Below are 23,651 nucleotides of genomic sequence, written 5' to 3' on the forward strand. Positions count from 1 at the left end.
AAACCTCTTTTAGGTGCTAAAGGAAGAGCTGAAATACTGCGATGCACTTTAGGCAGGCAAATTGATGTTGCCTGATGTGGACCTGGTTCGCTTTATGCCACCGCTGGAGTCTGAGCATCCTTATGCTTGTGATAACAAAATCCAGCACCTCATCATCTCAGTTGCTTGCACAGGTAGTACTGCAGCAGTGAGAGGAGTCTGGGATGTACATAAAAAGACTTTAAATGCATTAAGGAACAAAAAACCGGTGAAAACTTTCCCACAATTTTGATTACTGACCCATTTTAATTATTCCACAGCCCTGGCATATCAGGGAGAGGAGCAGGAGATAATACCACCTTGTAGGCTTGGCTTGTGTGTGCTGGAAAGGTAAACCCTGGTAGAAGCGAGGAGCGGTGACAGGTTTTGGAGGAGGTGGAGGGAAGCAGAGAGTGATCTAAACGAACAGCTTTCAAAATGCTTCTGGTACTGTATTTGGGTTTGCTGCTCTAATAAATAAGCAAAACTCCTGAATACTGTTTGAAGATTTTGTGCTGTGGTTTTGTTACTGTAGTATCTGTGCCTTCTGTGTAAAACCGAGGGAAGAAATGGCTGCTTCTCCATTCCTTCTCACTCCCCTCTTGAGAGTTTTGTAGGTGGCTTTTTTATATGGCATAAAAAAAATGCATAGAGTTATAAGGTAATAGTTTCTCTTTGATACGGTAGAAGAAACCAACCAATGAAACACATGGCTCTCAAACAGGAGCCACCAGACATTTTGTGTTGTAGTTCCACCTAATGTTTACCTATGAAATACTTTAAATACCTTTTATGATTGTCATCGTTGCTGTTTCAGTTCTGTAGCGTTCCTGTAGAATGGGGGAAGGGTGCAGCACAAGAGATTTGAAGTGGTACTCATATTTCTTTTAGGATAACATGCTAATTTTACTTTGCATTATTTAAAAACCAGAAACATCAGTTGTTCATTTGTTTGATTTGTGTTTCTGTGCTTAAAGAAAATCCCAAGGCCACCAGAACTTGCAGTGTTGGGAATGACACAGCCCCAGCTCCCCATCCATCTGATATTTTGCAAATAAAAGCAGATACAGTCAGAAAGTAATTACGAGTTGGTTTTGGTGACAAAGAGGAGTACTTTAACAGGGAAGCTGAAACTTGATAATTTAGTGCTATTGCTCTCTTGCATGGTCTGTCCCTATTTCAGAGTGTGAAGTTATCACCCTGTACCCTTTCAGTTTTCTGTTTCTGCCTCTGTGTAATTAGGCAAGTTAGCAAAACAAGTAAACAGCAGTCACCAAAGCCACTAGGACAAAGTTAAATTTGCTCTGAGTTCCTGAAGGTACCTGACCTGGATTTACCGAATACAGAAACTTCTTCATGTTCTGCTGAAACTCCTCCTCTTTCCTGAGGAGATTTGTCACAAAATCACTCTGCTTCTTCTGGAATGCTGTGGTTTGAAATGTTTCTCAGCTGTTGGGTTGTCTATCTCTATGTATAAATTCAAACTTTATATTCTGTATTAATCGTTGATAGGCAAGTTGTTTCCTTTGTCAGTTCAAAAAAGAGGAATTACCTTGTAGGGTGCAAGGGTGAGGAAAGAGGGAAGAAATTCTCTTTGATCCCTGAAGTATCAGACATTTGAAAACAGAAAAAATATTGATTTCACAAAAAAACTATTTTGACCATGGTGCTCTTCTGCTGATTGGATTTAATAGGTGGTAAATATATCCTTAGCTTTAAAATAGTGCTTGAACTTCTTGTATCAATAGAATCACTGTTAAAAGGTGTCCCTGCCTGAACTTAGCTGTTTTAAAGGGGGGTTTTAATCTGTCATTTAAAAAATGGGAAAAAAAACGTAAGTGGGAGGTGGGCTGGGGGTTAGTAGTTCAGTTTTAGAATAATCATAGCATATCTGTCTGTTGTTTGTAGTTGTTTGCAAATGGCCTTTTAAGATTTATTTTATTGGGCAGTGCCATTCCAGACTAAAGGTCAGGGTCATAATACTCATAATATCTGATGAGTCATAGATTTGTCCTGGAATCCAATTCTGCAAGACATTTATAGGACATTGCCGGTGTCTGATCCAGTGGAAGATATTCCAGCTGGAGGAGAAAATGTATTTGCCTGCCCTTTTTCAGCTAGGTTCACTGCCCTCTTGCACACTGTGAATCAGTGTTATGCTTTTGGGCATTGTAATGTGTTGTCCAATAAAATGCTCTTAAGTTGTAAATTGGTTTCTGTGAGCCTTTGGGAAAGCATCTCATTAATAAGGGAAGGCTTTTTATTATACCAGAGATTAATTTCACTACCCTCAGTCATGAACAGGATCTTCTATGATGTTTGTGAGTCTCTTGGTCTTAAAAATGTCTTTGGATGAGGCCCTTGTTTCAGTTAGCCTATTAGGTCATCGCTGGCACTAGCCCATGCAGAATGTTTCAGAGGCAGTGACAGCCCCTGTAGTAAGCAGATGGGGGATAATATGATGCTCCCCAAATTCTCACTTTTGACTCCAAGCCTGCTGATTTAAGCCCAGAGGCAACTATGGTGGGTTTGCTTAGTTTCCGTGCTATGTGTGGCATTGATTGCTGTTGTGCCTTTAGCTCTAGTAGTGGTGGTCCTGTCCCCATCCAGTCAGGGTAGCCCAAATCCTTGGACCTTCTGGGCGTGTAGGCAGTTTAACTGGTGCTCTCAGCACTAGCCAGAGCTATGGCCCTTCTGCATAGTCTGTGTTGAAATGAAATCCTTTGGAGGATTGGTTTTTTTCCTCACTAAATTAATCTTTTTGCAGTTCCAGTGAGTGCTTGTGGGAGGAGAGGACAGGGAAGAGGAAAGGAAGAGCCTGGGTGGCAGGCCTCTGAGTTTTTAGCTTTGTCTTTCTCAGGAAAACTTTCTGTGCCTCTCCAGTTTGAGACAAGCTTGCTGACATAACTGTCCATTTCATTTTTGTACCTTCCCAAATTCTTGATCTGAGTAATACCAAATACTACCAGTTACTGATGATGCATAGAAAAATATTTTTGTCAGTTGTGAGGTTACCAATGCTCCTTTTCTTTGGATGTCCATCTGTGTTCTCTAAGGTTAGATATTTATTATTTCTATACACCTATAACAACCCTCCACATGTATCTCTGCTCTTAATGTGTGCAGGTTCCTGTCACTTCTTTGCTGTCCTCTGGCTCTCATTCTTCACTGTTTTCTTGAACCCTGAAGTTCTCTAATACCCTGTTCAGAGAGGCTGTCCAGAAGAATAAAGAATGCAAAAAGGTCTCAACAGCGAAAGGAAATCACGTTCACTAGTATTTGAATGCTTGTTCTCGTGCCTAATTGGAGTGTACTTGGTTCAGCACTGTCTGCAAGTGTGTTGAATAAGGAAAGCTGGAGCATATTTTATAAAATGAAGTATGCTTATAAAACAGTCTGATTCTTCTTGTCAGTTTTCAAAATTCTCGTCTCTTATGTGGACAAAAAATAATGCCACCTGGAAATCATTAAGCTAATTGCATTTCAGATAGTCTGTTAGAGAACCAAGGCCTCAGATTCAGCTGCAGTTTTCTGAGGCTTTTCTGTAGCATTTTCCTGGTTTCCAGCATGTTCTCTCCTGTTGTGTAAAGAATTTTTCAACAGCATGGAAAACTAATACACAGCGCTATTAGATACATCAGCTGATTAAGTGAAAAATACCTACCGAGAGTGAAACAAGCTGCTGTCTTTAACAGAGCAAGTGCATTATACTAAAATTGAAATACATTAAGTTGATATCCCTATTACAGTTACCTTAAGGTACCAAAGTTTTTGAAGTAAATTGGTCCTGCTAACCATTAATAGGAAAGGAATTATCTAATGTAATTGCTAAAGATAGGTTAATGTCAGAGAATATAAATGTCTAGTTGAAGTCTGATAAAGTGTTTATAGATAATTATGTTACACAATTCTAGGGGAATGAAGTGATTTCAAGACAAGAGGTGATGTTGCGGGGCCGCATGGGAGGGCAGTGGCTGTATGAACACTTCCCTCCATCATGGTCCTGCCCTGAAGGGGACCCGTCTGTAAGCTAGACTCAAATCCAACCCAGCTTGATGTCACGGAGAATTTTTTCTATTTCCTTTTATGTGGTGGGTTTTGCCCTACAGTTTGCTCCTTTGTCTCAGGAAGAAAGAGGTTTCCATTGTCAGCTAGTTGTTTGTTGTTGTGACATGTCTTTTAACAAGCTCTTCATTTTCTGGTGATAGGTAGAGGCCTTGTCAATGTTGAAATAGCTAATATATTGGTTATTCTCTACATAGTTTTAGCAAGTGAATAATTTTGATACATTTTTATCATATGCTCGCAGAAGCATGTACATTTGAAATTACATATAGTGCCTTTTGTTTTGTTGCGTGGGGTGTGGTAGTGGAAGAAATATCACAAATAAGAGAGCAGTTATAGAAGGTGATTGGTTTTGTGAAATTTTTTGTGTGGCTGGCACTCAAAGTGCAGTATTTTGCTTTTATTTCCTTCACTTGAGGAAGCTGCGTAACATCTGAGTGTCTTTTGGGCCTCTGCACTCAGTTTTTTTCTCAGTCCTGTTTTTATACCTTTATTAATTTATTTGTATTTAAGGCCAAGTAAGCATTTTGCTGCTCCTGTTCTCAGAGTTTTACTGTAATTATGGAAAACATTTATAAGTGAGTATTGCTCTACATTAGCCAGGAGCCTTAAAACAGATCACCAGTCTTGGCGCCAGGCATGGGTGATAGTTCTGTTTGGAGGAAGAAACTGTAAATAATTTTTCCTCTGTGCTTTAAACATAAACAGGCTTTTCTCTAGCAGATACGGTGTTCATCTTCCCAGTTTTGTTCTATTTCTTTTCTAACATGCATGCCTGAAATACATGGGAAGAAACAAATCCTGGTTTCCTTTACTGTCTAGGTTGCTGGTGTCCAGCTTCTGCTTTGGTGAAAGATCTTATTTTACAGATGGACAGAAAGACTGCAGAAAATATTTAATGTTACCAGTTGTCATCCTGTTTTCTCAAGCAGTCATTATTATAAGGGGGAAAAATGGATTTTACTATACTGTTAATGGTGTTATGCCTTGGGTGAAAAAGAGCTGCTTTAGTTCCTTTATCTGGAAACAGTTCCTTTGTGAAGCTCGGAAAGTGGCAGTGCTCTGATGGTGGTAATACTCTGATGATTCTGTGGTGCATTTTGACTGTAGTTACTTTAGTTCCTACCAATTATGCAGAAAGGCAGCTATTCCTGTGGAGCCAAGTAAACCCTCCTGAATGGTATCAATTTTGAACTGAAAGATGTGGAAATAACCTTTGCAAATCTGAGGAAAACTGCTCTGGTTGAGTGGAGGTTAGGCAGAATACTGTTAGTGCATTCGATAGTGTCTCTTTGTGCTTGCATGTGTGAATTGCACTATCAGTGATTCTGAGTCTTTTTGAAAGAACTTGAGTATTTGCTGTAAAGTCAAGAACAGAACATGCACAACAAGGATGCTTGCTGAAACACCTGAGCTTACTCTGCATCTCTTCCAAAATTAAGATCTTTTGTGTGGCACTCTTCCCTAGATGAGAATGGCAAGAATAATTTAAGTTAAAGCCCCTCTTTGTTGTGTCTTGTTTCAGATTGTGCAGTGAATGTCCATAAGAACTGCAAGACTTTACTGGCTGAATGCAGCAGCATCAGACCCAAGGTAGGTTCTAAAATGTGCTCTTCTTTTATAAAAACAGTGCTTGACATAGTAAGCTTAATTTAGTGCAGATATTTTAGTTTACATCAGGACAGAATCTTGCCCTACATCTTCAAGACATTGAATAGTTATTAACTTGTCATTATAGTAATTTATGACAATGTACGTAGGGAAAATAGTGAAACGTTTTATTGCTGTACTGAAAATTACTTACCATTGCTTGAGTCTGTCAGAACTGTGACTAATCCTTTTAGGAATGCTCAAACCCATCATTTTTGGGGGGAACATAATTGAATTATATGGTACCTCTGAATTTTATGCTGCTATACTTTAATAGGTTGTGCCATCTCAAAGCTAATGGAAGAGTGTGAGGGGTGGAGGGGAATTTGGTTATAACAGTTACATATTATTTATAAGCTAGGCAATGCAGAATAAGTGATTTCATTTTTGAACTGTGATGAACTTTGTCTTGCTAAGCTGTTCATTTTTATCTGTGTCACTGTGGTGCCTGTGACTGCATGTAAGGTCACAGGCTGGTTTCAGATAGCTGTCTATCTGTCGGTTTCTTTGTTCTGGTATTGGTTTTGAAAATCATTTCCTCCTCCTGATAACTAATTACACTTGAGGGAGTTTTACTTTGTTTTAACCTGCAAGTGTTGATGATTTCAGAGACTGATAGCAGATTAGGGAGTACTGTGAGGGAGAGAAGAGAGAGCAGAACAGCTCAAACCTGGGCAATTAGAGGTTAGAGGAAGTGCTTTCAGCCATTGGTGATTTAGAATGTAACTCTTTTGAGGGCAGAAATATTCTTGTGGGGGTTTTGATGTATAGCTTTAAACTTCTTAAGGCATTGTGCATTTTCCTTTTAAACCAAAAAATTCACTTGCTGTGATGCTTTTGTTTCCACTCTTTACCATGTCCCAAATTTTCGTGGTTGAATCAGCCCTGACAAACCACTCCTGAAGAGAGTAGCACAAAATTGTGTGAGGAATGAAGTCAGAAATTAGATCCTCAAAGTGAAGCAAGACTCCCCAAAAGCCATTTGTCACAGACTGTTTTACTTATTTAATTTCTTTGCATCTTTGATAAATTCTAGCTCAATGAATTGTAACTTCCTGGTGTTGCAAGAATGAGAAAGTTGTACAGATTACCGAAGATGCCATTTTAAAGAAGCAATCTCAATTTTTTGTTGAAATTGGCTGGGTTTAGTTAGTATTGCTGTAAACAAAGTGTAGGTGAAGACTGTCTTCGTAAAGGGTTTGCTTTCATTTAATAAATTATTTATTATCATAGATGTAATTCAGCTGTGACTTCAGTTTTGGTTCTATATCAGTCTGATTTATACTTGATGGCATTTTTATACAAAGTGTTAATGTCTATATGCCATTCTTCTGGAATGTGAAAAAAATCAAAAACTGTTACTGTGTCAAATCTTTTATACTTTCGGTATACAGCTTCACTTACAGTTAGTACTATATGGTAGGAAAAATATGATTCATTTTGGACTGGAAGTTTGGTCTGTATGTGTAAGAATATTGTATTTTTTCCTATAGCAGAAAGATTTTCAGCACAGACCTTCTGGATCTCCACAGAGTTCGCCCCAGTGTATTTCCCCAGGTTTGTACTAAAGAATGATTTCTGTGCTCAAGGCTTATCTGTTCAATTGTGTTTTTTTCTTTAATATGTTTTAAAGGCTATACACAGTGTGTTATTGAAGTATAGAAAAGGTCTCTTTTAATAAGAAGGCTTCATTTTTTTTTCTATTGGGAATGGCTTAGAGGCTCCTAGCAATCTCCTGTGTGTTTTTATCTTTTTATTTTTCTTTATACCTTCTTGCTGTGTAACCTCAAAATATCATGGTGAAAAGGGATCAATAAGCTAGTTTTTCATTGATTGTCTATTCTCTGGCCTCTGAAAAGACTAGAACTGTGAACTTTGTTTTACATCAGATTTTCATAATTGTCTATTTAAAACTTGCCTGCAGCTAGTGGTTGCTAGAAATCTCTAAGACAAGCTGGCACTAATGGTCTGAACATAAATCTTTGTTGAAACAAAGTGGGAAAAGGGATCTGGGAGGAAAAAAAAAACCCAAAAATGAACAGCTTTATTACAGCATAGGCTTTGAAATAGCTTTTTGCTACTGGAAATGACCATCATGGTCACAGGTGTATAATTTAAATGGTGTTTTAATTTGTAGATGTTACAAGGTCTGCATTAATAGAACAGGCTTTTTGACTCTCCAGTGACTGACCGTAACTAGAGCAGAATTATTTTCTGCCTTGCATTTGGTCTGTTTGGTTGCTTTGATGGATGTAAGAAAGTTGATGTGAATGTCTGAGTATTACTATGTTTCATGTGTTTTTGTTAGGTATTTGACTTCCATTGCAAAGGTGTACTTTCTTATGAAATGATTCTTACCAAGAGGTAGCACAAAGGGAGTAATTGTTATAAGAAGATAAGTGGCTGTTTGTGTTACCATGAATGGTTTTCTGCATTTAGTAGAAAGTGCAGAGACTGAAATAGGAAACAGTAAGGAATAATGAAAATAGGAAAAGTTGGCTGTAGGGCTTGTCGTTGAAACATCTCTGTGGTATACAGTCTGGTCTGGTGTGATAGGTTAACAATGATCAATATGGTCTCTCAGCAGTGTGCAGACAGTGCTAATTGAACTCAGAAAATGGCTTTTTGTTGGTGCAGACTCTGCTAGGCAGCCAGTATTTATTTTCCATAGTCCAAAGCAGAAGCTGGAAATTAAAGGAACAGCTAATAGCGTGAGCATTGTATGTCTTTACCCATCCACTACAGACTGCAGTGCACAGCAAAAAAAAAAAGCCAGAGGTATTGTATCAATTTAAAAGAGAAACACATTTTTAACATGTAGTGTTTGTGTGTATGTGTCCCATCCCTCTCCCCATGTATTGCCTCTGGAGATTTTTAGATTTGGCCTACCATTGTGAAACAGAACTTTGTTCTTGGCTTTTGGAGCACAGAAGGAGAACTTGATGGCTGGTGATTTCAATACTTTCCCAAATGGAAACAGGAGAACATTTATCACCAAGCCTTTGTTTAGGAAACCTGCCTTTACAAATCTTGCTAATATCTGATTAGTCTCCTCTTTCAGGACAATGGGCTTGGGTCTCATCACTTGGAGATAGTGGAAGAGGACTCAGTTTACCTAGTTTGTTGTAGACTGAGAATGTGCATGTGCGTAGCCAGATTTCAAACCCAAACAGGTTTTGGGAAAGGTATTTCCAGCAAGAAAAGATGTGGTGATACAATTTCTATTACATGTCATTGATGAAACCTCCCCTGCAGCTCTAATACAATTCTAGTCAACTGTTTCAAGGAAGATGAAATGAGAGACAAGCAGATGTAGAGTATGGGATATCAAGAAATGTGGAAAAACCTGTTTCATAAGAAACATGAATACCTTGATTTAGCTGTGTTTTATTGAGCAAGGCAGAAGTAGAGTGAGAGATAATTGTTAGCGGAGGTACGCCAAGGAGTGCAGACTAAGAAAGGGGGAACTTCTGGGGATGGGTAGACACCAGTGTTTTTACAAGAATAGTTGTAAATTGGTGATGCGTCACCTTGGCTGGGAACTGAGGACTATCTGAGCTGCTGCAACAGCCTGGTCCTGAAGCAGCCTCTCAGACCCAGTACAAAAGGAAGAGTTGCATCTGGGTGTTAAGGCAAAGCTTGCCTGCAATGGCAGAGCCCTGGGTCCAAGGATCCATGAGATCTCTTCCACTCCCGTGTCCTTAAAAGCACTTTGAAAAAAGGGCAGCTGCAGACCTTGTTAGTGATAAGTTTTAAAGATTGTCTGGCTGATTCTTCATCTTTGACTTCTCTGAAGTTTCCTTTTTAAAAGGATGTATTTTGTCTCCTGTTCCTTATCATTTATTACAGACATTAGTGCTAAATAATTATTTTTTTATATCCATTTTTTATAACTCTATTACAGGCTTCCATGTATTGTGTAATAGTGATTAAAGTTTTAAATATCTTTCCAGTTCACAGTCTGTCTAGATTTAAAAAGCATTAAAAAGCTGCAGTATTAAAATTAAATTTAGCTCTGGTATCTATTATGTTCAGTGTGTGTGCATGCAGATATAAATCACTGTGTAGCAATAAGCATTGCAAAGAACTTGTGGGTTTTATGTGATCTCAGATTTTTCTTGTTTGCCATGAAATGTTCTGTGCCCTTATACGGTAGGGTGTGAATAATTGTGTGTAGGTTCTGGTGTTTTACTAAAGGAGAAGATACTTTGCAATTTCCACACTAAATGGGCACAGTAGGGACCAATTTCCTGCACTTCAGACCTGCTGATTTAGCCAATACAGTAAGTTAAGTGGCAGCTTTACATTTCTAGAAGGATCACAGGTAGTATAAAAACAGTGCATCTCTGGGGCCACTTTACTGTGCCAAGTCTGAGGGCAGCCAGTAGTGAGCATGGGGAATACAAATTCAAAAAGCAGCGGCAGAAGCAATACAATTCCAGCTCATCCTGAGCTGTCTTTTTGTGGTTCCTTTTCAAGAAAATGGAATGAGAATGTTTTTTTGGACAACGAGCTTTTGACATCCAAGATCCTGTCTGTTCTCCGTCCACATTCAGAGAGAGGTTTGAGAGCAGGCGATTTGCAGTGTACACCTCATTTTCTGAGTACCAATTCAATTTTTGCCTCTCTAGCCACTTCTTTGAAGGAGCAGCCCCGAAGTCTTCTCCTGGGACCGGATGGCACCCCAGTACTGTCACGGAATCTCGGTATGACTATCACCCAAAGAGGAAATTCTCAGTCTTCATTGAATACTGCTGGAGCCGTTAATAAATTTGGGTAAGTAAACTGCTTCTCTTCTATTTCACTAGCTTTTCCTGTCCCGTGCCCCCGGCAATGTGAAACAAAAAACAGTTACAGAACTAAAGCAAGAACTCACGTTGGTTTTCAAGCTCAGAAAAGATTTATTGAGCTTTTAATGCTGAAATTAATTTCCCTGAAAAGTAAGCTTTTTTCTGTTGCTTAAATCACCTTGTCTGTAGTCCCTCTGTACTATGAAACAAAAGATATCCTATCAAATAGGGCAGTATTTGAGTACCTCTGTCTACATTATGGCTTTTGTGGGTATATTTGTCTTTAGACTTGTGGAAATTCAGAAATGTCTTCTAAGTTCAGTTATTCTAGGTTGTGCTAGTTCTGACCAGTGTAGGAGACAGCAGTGTTTTAAATTGCAGGATACTATGATTAAAATAGTAGACTGATTCAAAGCTGTCTGCTGTTTTAAGTAGTAGTTTACTTTTTATGTGCCACGGTTATGCTTCCTTCGTAGTGAAAGTGCCCTTTGTACTCTGAACTGGCTATGGCTTGTCACCAGGTGATGTCTTTTTAAAATGTCATACTAGAAGTTGCATACTTGCTCATGCTGCTCTAATTAAAACTGTAATATTTCAGTGATGGAGTTGCTAAATTGATTTGACTGTTTAAAATTTGAGTGCAACAGTAGTTTTTATATATTTAAAGTTAATTTCACTGTAGTTTAGGAAAAATGCTTGTTAAAGTAGTTGGATTTTTTTTTTTTTTTTGTCAAGCAACTTAAAAATAACGTTCTGTTTTGGTCCCTTGGTCTAATTTCTTTGGCCATTTAGACTAATTTCAGGAGACATGGATGAAGGGGATTCAGTGTTTATAAAATTTAAGCAGACTTCAGATGACGTTGTCTCGCTTGCACCTTCAACAGCAGACTCCGTTTTTCTGGAAGGTATGGAATTTTCTGTGCTTTTCAGGATTTTTATTCAATTTCTGACACAGTCTTAAAGCAGCATTGAAATGTCTTTACCCTTGTTGTTGTTAATGATGATAATGAGGGATACGGTGGGAAACAACAATAATTGAAATTGAATGTGCTTTTGGTCTAGATGCATATTCTGTATCCCTCCGAAGTGAAATAGAAACAGATGCTCATGAGTTTGAGGCAGAGTCCTGGAGTGTTGCAGTGGAACAGTCTTATGCAAAAAGGCAAAAGAAAGATGTTATAAAAAGGCAAGATGTCATTTATGGTAAGAGTATTTGTTATTCTTGTAACTTTTTCTATTTCATAGTGCCAGTGTTTTGAAACAAAGCAGAAATCATTTTTACTGGCTCCCATTTTGACTTGTGCTTGGAAACTAAAAATGAGTGAAGATTTTCAGGTCTTGTTTACCTGTGTTAGTGTGCATAAGTCATCCTGTTAATGATTTAAAGCAACCCATAGTTTTCAGTATGCCTGTGTCAGCAGCAAAGCCCAGCTATACAATTAGGGAATGGCTCAACTGCAGCTGGGAGATGTCATTAAATGAGTAGGGTCCATCCCTGTTTGGCTGGGAGATTAACAGGGCAAATTTAGGAGCTTCACATCAGCGATGCAGATTGTGGTGAAGAAGAAGGTGGTGCAAAAGATGGTGGCTTTTGGAGTCTGCTCTTCTACATCTCACTAGTCACTGCACAGCATATAAATGACTTTTGATTTTTTTTTTTTTATTATTATTTCCCCTTGCCCAGAACTAATGCAGACTGAAATGCACCATGTTAGGACACTGAAAATAATGCTGAAGGTATACTCCAAAGCCATGAGAGAGGAACTGCAGTTCCCAAATGCAGTTATCAACAAGCTCTTCCCCTGTGTGGATGAGCTGTTGGAGATGCATGGGCAATTTCTGCTCCAATTAAAGGAGCGACGAAGGGAATCCTTGGAAGAAGGCAGTGACCAAAATTATATAATCCAGAACATTGGAGACCTCTTGGTAAAACAGGTATGAATTAAATTCTACTAATGTTGTTGACACTATTTAATTTCTGAAAAGCTAACTGTAAGGTTAAAGTTATGTAAACATTGATTTAGTACTGGGTTTAAGATGATCTTCCCAGTGTAATGTGTGAGCATAACTCCCAGGAACACAGGGTCACAGATAATGTGAGATGTTCATTAAGTGTTCTTTAGGCATGTGTGTATGCATGCTGTGGGATATGTCTGCAGATGGCTTGGTTCTGTCTTTGGTCTGTTTCAAAAGTAAAGTAATGCATTCCTGGAGCCATGTCAATGCCTGGTGTCCATGGCTTTCCTGCATTTAATGCCGAGCTTCTTGGTTCTGACCTTTTAAAAATGCAGTAAAGATCCTTTGAAGTCATTACAGCTTTAGCACCCATTCTGGTATGGAGTGGATGCAACAGTTTCTTTCATATATCATGACAATTTTTGACCTTTCACCTTTTACAGTCCCTCAGTCTTTTTAAATGCAGAGGCCCAGAAATCCTTTTAAAAACTCTCATAATGACAACCATCATTTAATGTTTGGTGATCTTGTGGTATTCCAAGCTCTCATATGTCACACTGCATAAATCTCTCATTTCTGGTACAGAAGAAATTGAAATACCGAAGAAATGTCTCAGAAATCAGTTACCATAAAACCATGTTAAACCTGGGTCTTGCAGTGGAGGTAGCTTTGCTCATAATTGTTCACGTCTTTCATTCTTATGTTTCCAACTAGTTTTCAGGTGAAAATGGGGAGAGAATGAAAGAAAAATATGGTGTGTTCTGTTGTGGACACAATGAAGCTGTTAGTCACTATAAAGACCTGCTCCAAAGCAATAAGAAGTTCCAAAACTTAATAAAGGTAAACAACAACCAGAAGTCTACCGTTCTGACTGTCCATAATATACTTGACTAATTCAGGTTTTATTTTTTACTTAAAAGATTCCTTAAATTTGAATGAGCAGGGTTAGAGTCATGTTGTCATTATTTGATGAGTTGTTAGCTTCTTTTATTTTATGACTTTTGAACTGTTTGGACACAAAGCCACGATTAGCAGGTGTTACATTTGAGGCAGGCTCTTAAGAGCACATAGGACTAGGGAACAGTATTTTTTCTATTCATGGCTCTATCACTGACAGCCCTGCTGTGTGGCCGTCTTTGTAAATTGGCTTCATAATAAATAAAATCAATGATAAATGCTGTTGATGAACTACTATAGAAAAAGCAGGTACTCTTCAGCCAAGTTTTACCCACTACGTCGTCTTTCCAAAACCAGAGGATTGGCTCCAGGGTGGTTTGTTTGTCTCCTGCACACTGTAATGTGCAATTAATAGGAAGGACTGGAAAGACACAGCCTAAGTGAAGCCTGTAACCTGAATCTCAGATGGCATGGCACAGTCCTAAGTATTCTCATTTTCCAGTCATCAGTAAGTGATACTGTGTGAACTTTCCAACGTAGTTCTATGCTTACAGCTTCTCTTAACTAGTTGTCTTTAAAAGTGAGAACACTTTACTTTCAAGTAACTAAGTGAGTGGCCAGAGTTTTAAAATATATAGCTCCAGTACTTGGAAAGATCTTGGTACTGCATTCTGCTGCCAGGATTGTGCTCTACTAGCAGTCAGACTAGTGGGATTCTGATGCTTTACAGTCTTCCCTTTCTAAACAGAAATGTATCTCTGTAGATCAGCTTGCTGTGGTAAAATAAACACTTAGCTTATTCATTATTGACCTAATTTGGCTGTTAGGTCAGGTTTTAGAAATATAGTACTTCTCTGTATATGTAGGGACTAATCACATTATGAAAGGCAATCAGTTAGGAAATAGGCCATTAGATTTGGAACTTGCTCTGCTTGGCTCCAGGTTTAGTTCAACCATAATAATACCTAAAATATTTTCCAGTGATAAAAGCAAATTTTAATGTTATCAGGAGTTTTGCTTTAGTAAAAGTGCAGCTAATTTTGTGGTGCTATGCCTAAATGTACAAAAATGTTTTGAGACACAAGATGTGTGAATGGAGGGGTGAGAGAGTTAGAGCAATGTATACAATGGATATGATGAGTCTGTCTTGTTTTCTAGAAAATCGGCAACTGTTCCATTGTGAGGAGACTTGGTGTTCAGGAGTGTATCCTTCTAGTTACACAGCGCATCACCAAATATCCAGTCTTGGTGGAACGTATTATTCAGAATACAGAAGGTAGGTTGTTTAACTTTTCCCAGAAGCCTCACAGTTGCCTGCCAGTTCTTTTTCTCCCATATTTTGAGTGTTCGTTCCTCAGACAAGAAGGGACAGGCTGTTACTGCCTTACACCTGGCTTTCTCACTTCTTTGTTAGCTGAAGATGCTGTTCTAGATGCAGATCCAGATCAGTCTCACCTCATCAGAGGGTCAAAAGCAGCATTCAGTTTCAAGTCTGCAACCACAAAACCATAGTAGGTTAAGCCTGTCAGTTCATTAGAGATTTAGAGCTTTAGGGTGTTTTATTTTATTTTATTTTAGAACTTCAGCTCTTAAGAAATACTGTTAGATATTCATTATGGAACCTTCATGTTAAAATATGTTTGGGTGGTTTGTATCTTGCATTCCAGAGTTGAAAATGTGACTGACTGCTACTCTTTTCTCTTAGCTGGAACTAGAGATTATGAAGAGCTGACTCAGGCCCTTAGTTTAATTAAGGACACAATCACTCATGTAGATGCCATGGTAAATGAGTGCGAGAAGGGGCAGCGCCTTAAAGAAATTATGCATAAAATGGAGCTAAAATCATCTGGAAAATGCAAAAATGGACTTTTCTTCCGCAAGGATGACATGGGACAGAGGCGGCTTCTGCTGGATGGGATGCTGTACTGGAAAGCTGCATCAGGACGACTCAAAGGTAGAGAAAGGACCAGTAAGAGAAAAAGTACAGTGGGGAAACAACTTTTTATTTATTGTCTTTTTAAGTAACTTTATTACTGATCAATTGAGTATAAAGTAAGACGAGAATAACCTGCCTGTTTAATAGGATATTGGAGGAAATAGCACTTGTTCTATTCTTGGCTTGTCCAATAAGCATCTCTATAATGGTGCATGATAAGTTCCTTACGCTGTTTGCTGATTATCTGCCTGATCTGCTTTCCAATTCAAGAGGGAGGTCTTTAGATAGATGACAAAGCTTTGAGTCATACCAACTTAGTCTCCTGTGGAAAGGCATTATCTTGTGCGAGCTCTGTTTCACACTTCGAAAAAATTGTGTTGTGTCGACCCCATGACACCTTTGTTCTGCATAATGTCTGTTTTGCCAGAAAATCAAAACGGTGTCTGCCAGTGAATGTTTTAACAGCTTCATTGCTCAAGTATTCAAGGAGAAGCTTCAATGGCACACAAAATGCAGCCAAGAGTAGGTAGTACCATGAATGGCTGCAGTTCCAGAAAAATCTGCTGTTGAGGGAGACGTGTTGCCTCACGAGTGTTTGAGTCAATGCATAGGATGCCTATGTAGGTGTTCTCAAGCTTTAATTCCACTCCATTTGTGTTGTGCTGGTTCTGCACTACAATCTGTCTGTGGACAGCGCAATTGGAAGGCAGTAGTAGACCCAATATTGCAAATGTTGACGTGCTATTCCCTGACTCACAGGAAATTTAAGTCGAGATTTTTTGAGTCTGGAGCAGTCTTTCTGCTTTAAAACCTGACCTGCTTCTCCCTCCCTGGCTTTTGTTTTTTCTCTGTTGTTACTGTAGATATTCTGGCAGTCCTGTTAACTGATGTACTGTTGCTCTTACAAGAAAAGGACCAAAAATACACATTTGCATCAGTGGTAAGTATTGTTCTCCTTGTTTAATACATTCACTTAGAGTATTTATGAAAGTGATAGTAATTACAGAAGAAATACGGTTAAGAGATGTCAGATACTTGTTGTGGTAGGTTCAGAAGGAAAATTAAGTTAACAAACCAGACAACTATTATAGAATCACTTTTTCTGAAGTAATTCTGGTACACGTTGAATCCCTCCCACTATCTCTTAGTGCAAAATAGTGTTCCTTTGCGTCAGCTGGTTCTAGCTGCCATGTCTGCAGTTTTTTGATGCCCTGCACATGTTCTGAGGTTCACTGCTTCTCCTTTTCTGGTGCTGTGACTTTCCCTTTCGCTGAACTTTGTTAGGCTGCTATTTTATACAAGTCATGAACATACTAGAACTGTGCTTGGAAAGGGACTTGCCAATAAGGTCTGCTTCTGTTTGCTAATGTGCAGGGAAATAATTTTCCATTTCAGTTAGGGGCGTGGTAACCATGGTTACATAGCCTAAGATTTACTGGGGGCAGAGAACTTTCCTGAAGTAAATGTAATAAGTACTAAATGCAAATGTAATTACTGCAGCACTCTAGAACACTCAGAGGATTTGCTTGCTTTTCTAGGGCATTTCCACAGGTATCCTCAGAGTAGTTAATTGTGTACATTTTGTCCTGATGTAGTTCAGTTATGGCTGTAATAGAACCAGTAACAGAGAAACTATTTTATGTAATTGTTTTCTTGGACATATTTTTTTCAAGACATTAACATTAAAGCTGAATTCTAATGGCAAAAGCTATTTTGGTGACCTCAGGGCTGTAAAAGCAACTGCTTTTCAAATTACCCTTCTTCTAATGCACAGAATATCGATGCTTTCATAAATCAGGATGGCTGCAAGTTGTTCCCTTTTGAATAGCATTAGGTAAATCTTTGAACAATAGTTAATTTTATGACATTGCCTCTGATAGACTAATTCTGCCCTGTTTTCCAAATAAACAAAAATCTGAGCTATGAGCAGAAGAGCAAGTTCACAGAGGGGAAGAACATACTGTTAATGTCCAGCATCTTGACTGTTGTACTTCTTCATAGATAAATCAAGCAAATGAGAGGAGCAAACGGATTTGCTAAGTGATTCTGTTTTTCCAGTGACCTCTGTTCATGGCTTGAATTGCAATACAGCTGCTCAAAGACGCTGGCAAAACCTGGTGTTCCTGCTGTCTGTTTCACAGTTCAATTTTCTTTTCATCCCTCTAGATTATGTTGTGAAGGTTCAGCAGTTACCAAAAGCCATTTTCTTCTTCTAGGAAGGCTCTTTCTAGGCTATGTATGTTGGACCTATGGTGTACGAAGCATAGATGGGTTTTTAGTAACTAATATCCCTTCTGTAAATTTGTTTTCATTGCAAAGGCTGACAGCTAAAGCAGTTAATCCTTAGTTATACAATAATTGTCACCTGGTTTTATTATTCACAGGACCTGGTGGCACACTGTAACACCTCTGTCTTATGTTTTTATTTCTTTTCTAATTTGCCAGCTTGGAACTTCTAACACTTCCTTTTGTTCTCTTCTTTCACTTCACATGTGTCATTAGGGTTGTTGTTTTCTATTTCAAATTTTGGCTTTGCCTCTCTTTGATCAAAATTTTTGACCCTGTTCTTGACTTCTGGGACCCAGTGGGAGTCTTCAGGTCTTTAAATCAATATATGCTTTAATATTCAGTTACCAAGACCTCTTGTTTTTGAAAGGTACATTCTTCATTCCATGTTCTCATCTGTAGTTGATAAGTATAAAATGACGTCAAAGGTCACATGAAGAGGCCGTAGCAATAAAGTTACAGCATTGTGATGTTATGGCTCATGGTGGCCCTGTATAAGTAGGAAGACAGGGGGAACTGGGTAACACAAACCCTAAAGAACATATATAATGTAGTGCAATAAATTATATTTTGTTTTACAGGACTCTAAACCACCAGTTATCTCATTGCAAAAGTTGATTGTAAGAGAGGTAGCTAATGAGGAAAAGGCAATGTTCTTAATTAGTGCTTCCTTAAAAGGACCAGAAATGTATGAAATTCACACAAGCTCGAAAGAGGAGAGGAATTCCTGGATGGCACACATCCGTAGAGCTGTAGAAAGGTAAATTATGAATGAAAGCAGAAAGGCTTGATTTCTTGTTTGTCTGTCTTCTCTTTGCAGGACTCATAGGTGTAAACTTAAAATAAAAATCCATTTGACTCTCTTCAAATTTTCATTGTAAGACCAAAGCTTGCAAATCTGTTTGCGTTCTTTGGGAAGCCACTTATAAAGATGCAATAGAAACCAGCCAAAGACTTTATTCTGCTTTTTTTAAAAAACAAACGAAAAATTTAGTTGACTGATGTACAGTGCAACAGGGCTTTGGTTAAGGGAGGAATTTTGATACACAAAGGTAAACCACATCCTAGGCAAAAGCTTCAGGTTGAATCCTGAGATGCAAATCCAAATGTATATCTGTCTCCCCCTTTGAACAGCTGTCCTGATGAAGAAGGAGGAACATTTAATGAACCTGAAACAGAGAGGAGGCTGGCTGAAGCAAGAGCTGCTAAGTTAAAAGAATTTCAAGGTAATGACTTAGTTACATGTTTCACAAACTGCTTCTCAGAATCATTTGTGATTTATGACTGTCTTATTCTTTTATCCCATGATATGATCAAGTTTCTCCTTCACAAGTCTTTCAGGGTAGTGCTATATAGAAATAGTAAGTTAAATATGTCTAATAAGCTTTGTATGCTCCATGAGTTTTCCCCTTAACTATTAATTATATCTTTGCATTTGATGCTGTAATCATAAAATGAATAATAATCTTCTAAACTGAACATTGTATGCTGACAGTGATTAGGAAGGCAGAACTGAGTTTGTTTCTTCCTTCAGAGCGTTTGAACATGAAAGATGACCTGATTATACAAAGTCTAACTGAGAAGCAACAGATTTATCTAGAAATGTATGAAATGAATGGGTTTGAAGACCATTCCCAAGGATCGCGATCTAGGCTACTTCTTCGGGGGGATATCTCAGAAAATCTGCAAGGAGAGGCGATTTTGAAGTCTGCAGTGACAGAAGGTAAATGCAATGTGGGAAGGCGTATGCATTCACTCAGATGCAAGGGTGTGGATAAGCGTACAGGATCTCTAAGTACAGGTCCTGAAAATCATCCTGTAATAATGTAATACTTTTATGTAACGCTGTTCAGACTCTCTTATTCACAGAACTGGTCTGCAAGATACGTAGAGTGCACCTGTATTTATAAGTAGAGAACCTCCAAAGCTTGGATTTTTTTAATTTCAGGGATCAACCAGTGGAGTCTTAGGATGTCTCTATTTAGATGGGTAACTGAGTGCTCTAATAATACGCCAATCCTGAAATATAATATTATATGAGGTTCATATATTAAAATAGCCTGTCTAAAGATAGTATACTTAGACAGAAAATAACGACAAACATAATTTTTATTTTGGAGACAAAAAAAGAAAACCCAAACACTCAAGGCTTGATAATCTAACCTGCAGTCAAGGAAGAGGTCATCTTTATATGCACAATACGAAGAGTATGTCATAAAGAGCTAGTCACAAAGGAAAATTCATCTGTCTTGCAGGAAATCTCTCAAACTGCTTGATCTTTTAATGTAATTGATGGTTGAATATTTCTTTTTTACCTTGTTAGCATGATGCACTTGCCTCACTGCATAAGACATGGCTGTTTACATGGCATGTTCTCCTCTTTCCTAGCTGAAAACCTCCAGAACTTTATCTTCACTCACCTAGGCAGTGGATCCTGTCATCCTGAAGATGGCTCTGGGTCAGGACTCCCCAGGAGAGCAGAGACCTTTGGAGGATATGACAGTAGTCCCTCAATTTCAAATAAAAGTAAGAAACAGACCATTCAGCATTCTTCTGAGCTTCTTAGCTCTTTACTGTGTTTCTCTGTACAGATAATGAAATAAGAACAATTAATTAAGTGAGGCTCTGATACAAGGAAGCTTCACCAGGCTCTGAAAGGAGGATAAGAGCAAATTTCTAGCATGAAGTATTAGCATGTTGTATCTTTTGCTTCTGATACCAACACTAGGGAGCAGAGTAGGCCTCTCTGTTAACACTGAGGGCGTTACCTTAACCCATACTTTTTAAATAACACAATTCCACACAGAATTCTAATTTTGTTAAAAATAAGCTTGACCTGAAAAGCTAGGGAATTTGATTTCAGCTGCCTGCTTTTATTATTGAATCGTAAAAACTTTTTTTCTACTTTCTTTTGTATCTGCACAGTCACTAAAGAGTTGCCAAAACCTTAGATAATATAAATTGCTCTTTTAGCACACATGATTTATCAGTTCATTAATTGAATGGAAACACTAGATACTATTTATCTCTATTTTTGCTTCATGCATTACTGAAAAATAAAATGATCTTTATTTCAGTGATTGTTAATCTGTAGAATACTTTCTGTTGTCTCTGAAAGGCTATATATGTATGTCATACCATAAGTGCTTTATACAGTATATTTATATTCCATCTCCCCCTACCTCCTTCCACGCTTCCAGTGGTGCTGCTTTGAATAGAATTTTTCTGCTAACAACTATTCCATGTTACGAGCTTGCATTTCTGGTAGCCACAGACAATCACTTTCATGCGTGCATTGTGGTTGCTTTGCTTAAAATACTATAACGTAATCTGAACTCACTGTCACTCTATCTTAACCCACTCTCCTTCAGGTTTTATACTTTTTTGAGCAGTCCTACCTCATCACTGTCATCTGCTCTTCCATTTTGAATCATCATGGAGAAGCCATGCAGTTGCATATTGGCTCTAACTTCAAAGCCACAATTTTTTTCTGCTTTCTCTGTTGTGCAGTGAGTTGTCACAGGCCCTGTGCTGTTGTGAGCTATTCATCCTCCACTCTTCCCTCAGGTGGTGGTTTTAGGAAGAACAGTGGTGGTGACCAGAGACAGTGGGACTGGCGAGGCCCTGCACTAGGTTCAGATGTGCAGCTCCCTGACCTCCCTTCTGATGCAGAAGAAGGATTGCAAACCGTACGTTGGGCTTACGCATGATTTAAATGCATTTCCTCATGTTCCTCTTGATAAGAGTGGTGCAGGACACATCTTGCGAAGTTAAAAGTGGTAATAGCTGGTAGGGCTAGGCTGTAACAGAGTTGTGTCTGTCAAATTACTAGGCTCCATTAAGGATGTTTTGTGGGGCGAGTGGATAGCTTAACACTTGAGAGGCATGCTAATTGGGTTTCAGATTTGTTCATTTGATGCTGTACCATTAATGCTAGCTTTAATCACCATGCACCTGTTTCAGCCTGGCCTTTAAGTATTTTTGATGTGTGTCCTTCAGAGTATGGGAGCAATCTGTGCTCCGTCAGTAAATCTGTTCCCTCCTGAGACGAACCCTTCCAACTTGTTCTGGCAGCACTACCAATGCCCGACAAGTGTCTCAAGCACAGATGTTGGTTTTGTCTTTTTTACAGAGTGATGTAACAAGGCTGGATGACAGCAGTGGTTTTCAGCTGACCATAGAGTCTCAGGTACATTACTTCTGCTGTTACAAAATTGAATGGCAAATAGCCATATTATAGCATGCAAAAACAAAACAAACAAAAAAAAACCCAAAACAAAACCACCACCAAAAATCTTAGTATCTTTAATATCTATGGAACCACAGGCACATTAACATCCTTTACCTCATGATTCAATGCATTATTAACTCCCTGTCCATGGCAGGGGCGTTTGAACTAGGTGATTTTTAAGGTCCCTTCCAACTCAAACCATTCTATGATTCTATGATTATGAATACAGAGATAAAATGCCCATTAGAGAACAAAGCCGGGCTCTGGGTATGTAGACAAGCATTTCAAAGAGCTGGCTTCGCAGCTCACTGACAAAACTTGCCTCTTGAGTTTCCCGTGAGTGCTATACCTGCGTAGTGATTCAGTGCTGGAGCATGGGAGGAAGTTATCATTAAGTAGCGCATGTGAAGAAAACTGATGATGAAGATTGCACGCTGTAATCCCAGTGATATTTGCTGGGCACTGATTCACATCTGTGCAAGGACTAATACACTGAAATTCACTGTGCCTGCATATTGCTCTGTTGGCTGTTCCTGTGTTAGAGTACTCTTGTAACCATGCACCCATTGTGTGTGGGTTTGTACACATACCGTTTACATTCACTGCTTAAAAATAATAAAGTCATGCATCAAAGCAGAGCTCTCTTCAAGTGTCTAATGTCTGTCTTTCTTCCCCCTGCCTCCCCTCCTCTTCAGCTTGTCCAAAGGATACAAACGCTGTTACAGTTGCTCTTCAGTCTTCAGGTAAACCACTATTTATTATCCAAGAGGTTTGTTAGGTATTAATTGTAATCAAATTTATGCAGGTGTTGAGAGGAGCTACCTTGAAAACATCCCCTAAAGCTAGAGTGAGCTGCAGATTTTAAGACCTGAGACTCAAGGAAACAAACATTGTGTCCGGTATTTTGAAGGAAGTGTTAGATCTGTTGTCTTAAGTAATTTTTTCTTTTTTCCTACTTGCTTAAATGCTGTTCTTTTGCTACTTTGAGCTCCATCTGCTCTCTGTGCACGTTTCGTCTTTAAATTGTTGTTGATATACACATGTGTATGTATTAGTTGTTTTTACTATAATCTTGTAGTCAGCAATATTTTGACTGATTGGATTCAGAGTAAGAATTCGAGGTGCAAGTAATTAATTTTGATACACATAAGTGTAACTTACTTGCTTAGCCATCTTCAGTATCGTGTTAGTCACAATGGGCTGTACAAGCTGGAAGTTTGATCTGCTCATGAAGACAAAAGTCTCTGTGATCTAACCTGGTAGATGGCATTGTCTTTTGTTTAGCTGTGCATGTTTTTTGAACCCATATGCCTTATGCCGAACATCTTATTTCCCCTCCAGGCAGTGATATCTCAGCAGGATAGCTACATTGAGCTGCAGCGTGCCACCATGGTAGACCGGGAGAAGCAGTATCGACTGCAGTCTACACGAGGCAATCTGCTGCTAGAGCAGGAGAAACAGCGGAACTTTGAAAAACAGAGAGAAGAACTGATGAATGTACAGAAACTTCAGAACCAGCTGAAGCTGGAGCAGCAACGCCTGGAACGGGAAAGAAGTCGGCAGCAGAGGGAATTTGAAAGCACAGAAGCTTGGCTGCAGGAGCGTGAAGAGGAGACTCGGCAACTGAGAGAGAAGTTGAATCAGGAGAGGGAAGAACTCGAGAGGCAGCGAGAGGCCTATCAGCATGACCTGGAGAGACTGCGGGAAGCTCAGAGAGCGGTCGAGAAAGAGAAGGAGCGTCTAGATCAGCTAAGGAAGCTGAAGAAGCAGAACACAGTGTCAGGCACGTTCTCCCCAGAAATGGGACAGGTGAGGAATTAAT

General features: G+C 38.9%; 1 protein-coding gene across 7 annotated transcripts in view; it reads left to right on the plus strand.

Moving 5' to 3' along the window:
• ARHGEF18 (Rho/Rac guanine nucleotide exchange factor 18) overlaps positions 1 to 23,651 on the plus strand; it is a 52,142-nt gene that overhangs the window by 20,398 nt on the left and 8,093 nt on the right. For 4 of the 7 annotated variants that reach the window (XM_027812692.2, XM_027812695.2, XM_055707841.1 and 1 more), the window contains 18 exons: positions 5,609 to 5,676; positions 7,227 to 7,290; positions 10,365 to 10,509; positions 11,316 to 11,428; positions 11,586 to 11,726; positions 12,208 to 12,458; positions 13,194 to 13,319; positions 14,535 to 14,652; positions 15,082 to 15,330; positions 16,176 to 16,252; positions 18,180 to 18,358; positions 18,733 to 18,824; positions 19,133 to 19,321; positions 19,987 to 20,124; positions 21,166 to 21,287; positions 21,731 to 21,787; positions 22,525 to 22,572; positions 23,171 to 23,638. In XM_027812692.2, the coding sequence (XP_027668493.2) occupies positions 5,609 to 5,676; positions 7,227 to 7,290; positions 10,365 to 10,509; positions 11,316 to 11,428; positions 11,586 to 11,726; positions 12,208 to 12,458; positions 13,194 to 13,319; positions 14,535 to 14,652; positions 15,082 to 15,330; positions 16,176 to 16,252; positions 18,180 to 18,358; positions 18,733 to 18,824; positions 19,133 to 19,321; positions 19,987 to 20,124; positions 21,166 to 21,287; positions 21,731 to 21,787; positions 22,525 to 22,572; positions 23,171 to 23,638 (2,645 nt within the window). Of the gene's footprint in view, positions 1 to 5,607; positions 5,677 to 7,226; positions 7,291 to 10,364; positions 10,510 to 11,315; positions 11,429 to 11,585; positions 11,727 to 12,207; positions 12,459 to 13,193; positions 13,320 to 14,534; positions 14,653 to 15,081; positions 15,331 to 16,175; positions 16,253 to 18,179; positions 18,359 to 18,732; positions 18,825 to 19,132; positions 19,322 to 19,986; positions 20,125 to 21,165; positions 21,288 to 21,730; positions 21,788 to 22,524; positions 22,573 to 23,170; positions 23,639 to 23,651 lie in introns of all 7 variants that reach the window. The other 3 variants (XM_055707842.1, XM_055707843.1, XM_055707844.1) reach the window with 3 other exon arrangements.

This window comes from Falco cherrug, chromosome 4 (assembly GCF_023634085.1).
Source record: "Falco cherrug isolate bFalChe1 chromosome 4, bFalChe1.pri, whole genome shotgun sequence".
In the NCBI taxonomy this organism is placed as follows: domain Eukaryota; kingdom Metazoa; phylum Chordata; class Aves; order Falconiformes; family Falconidae; genus Falco; species Falco cherrug.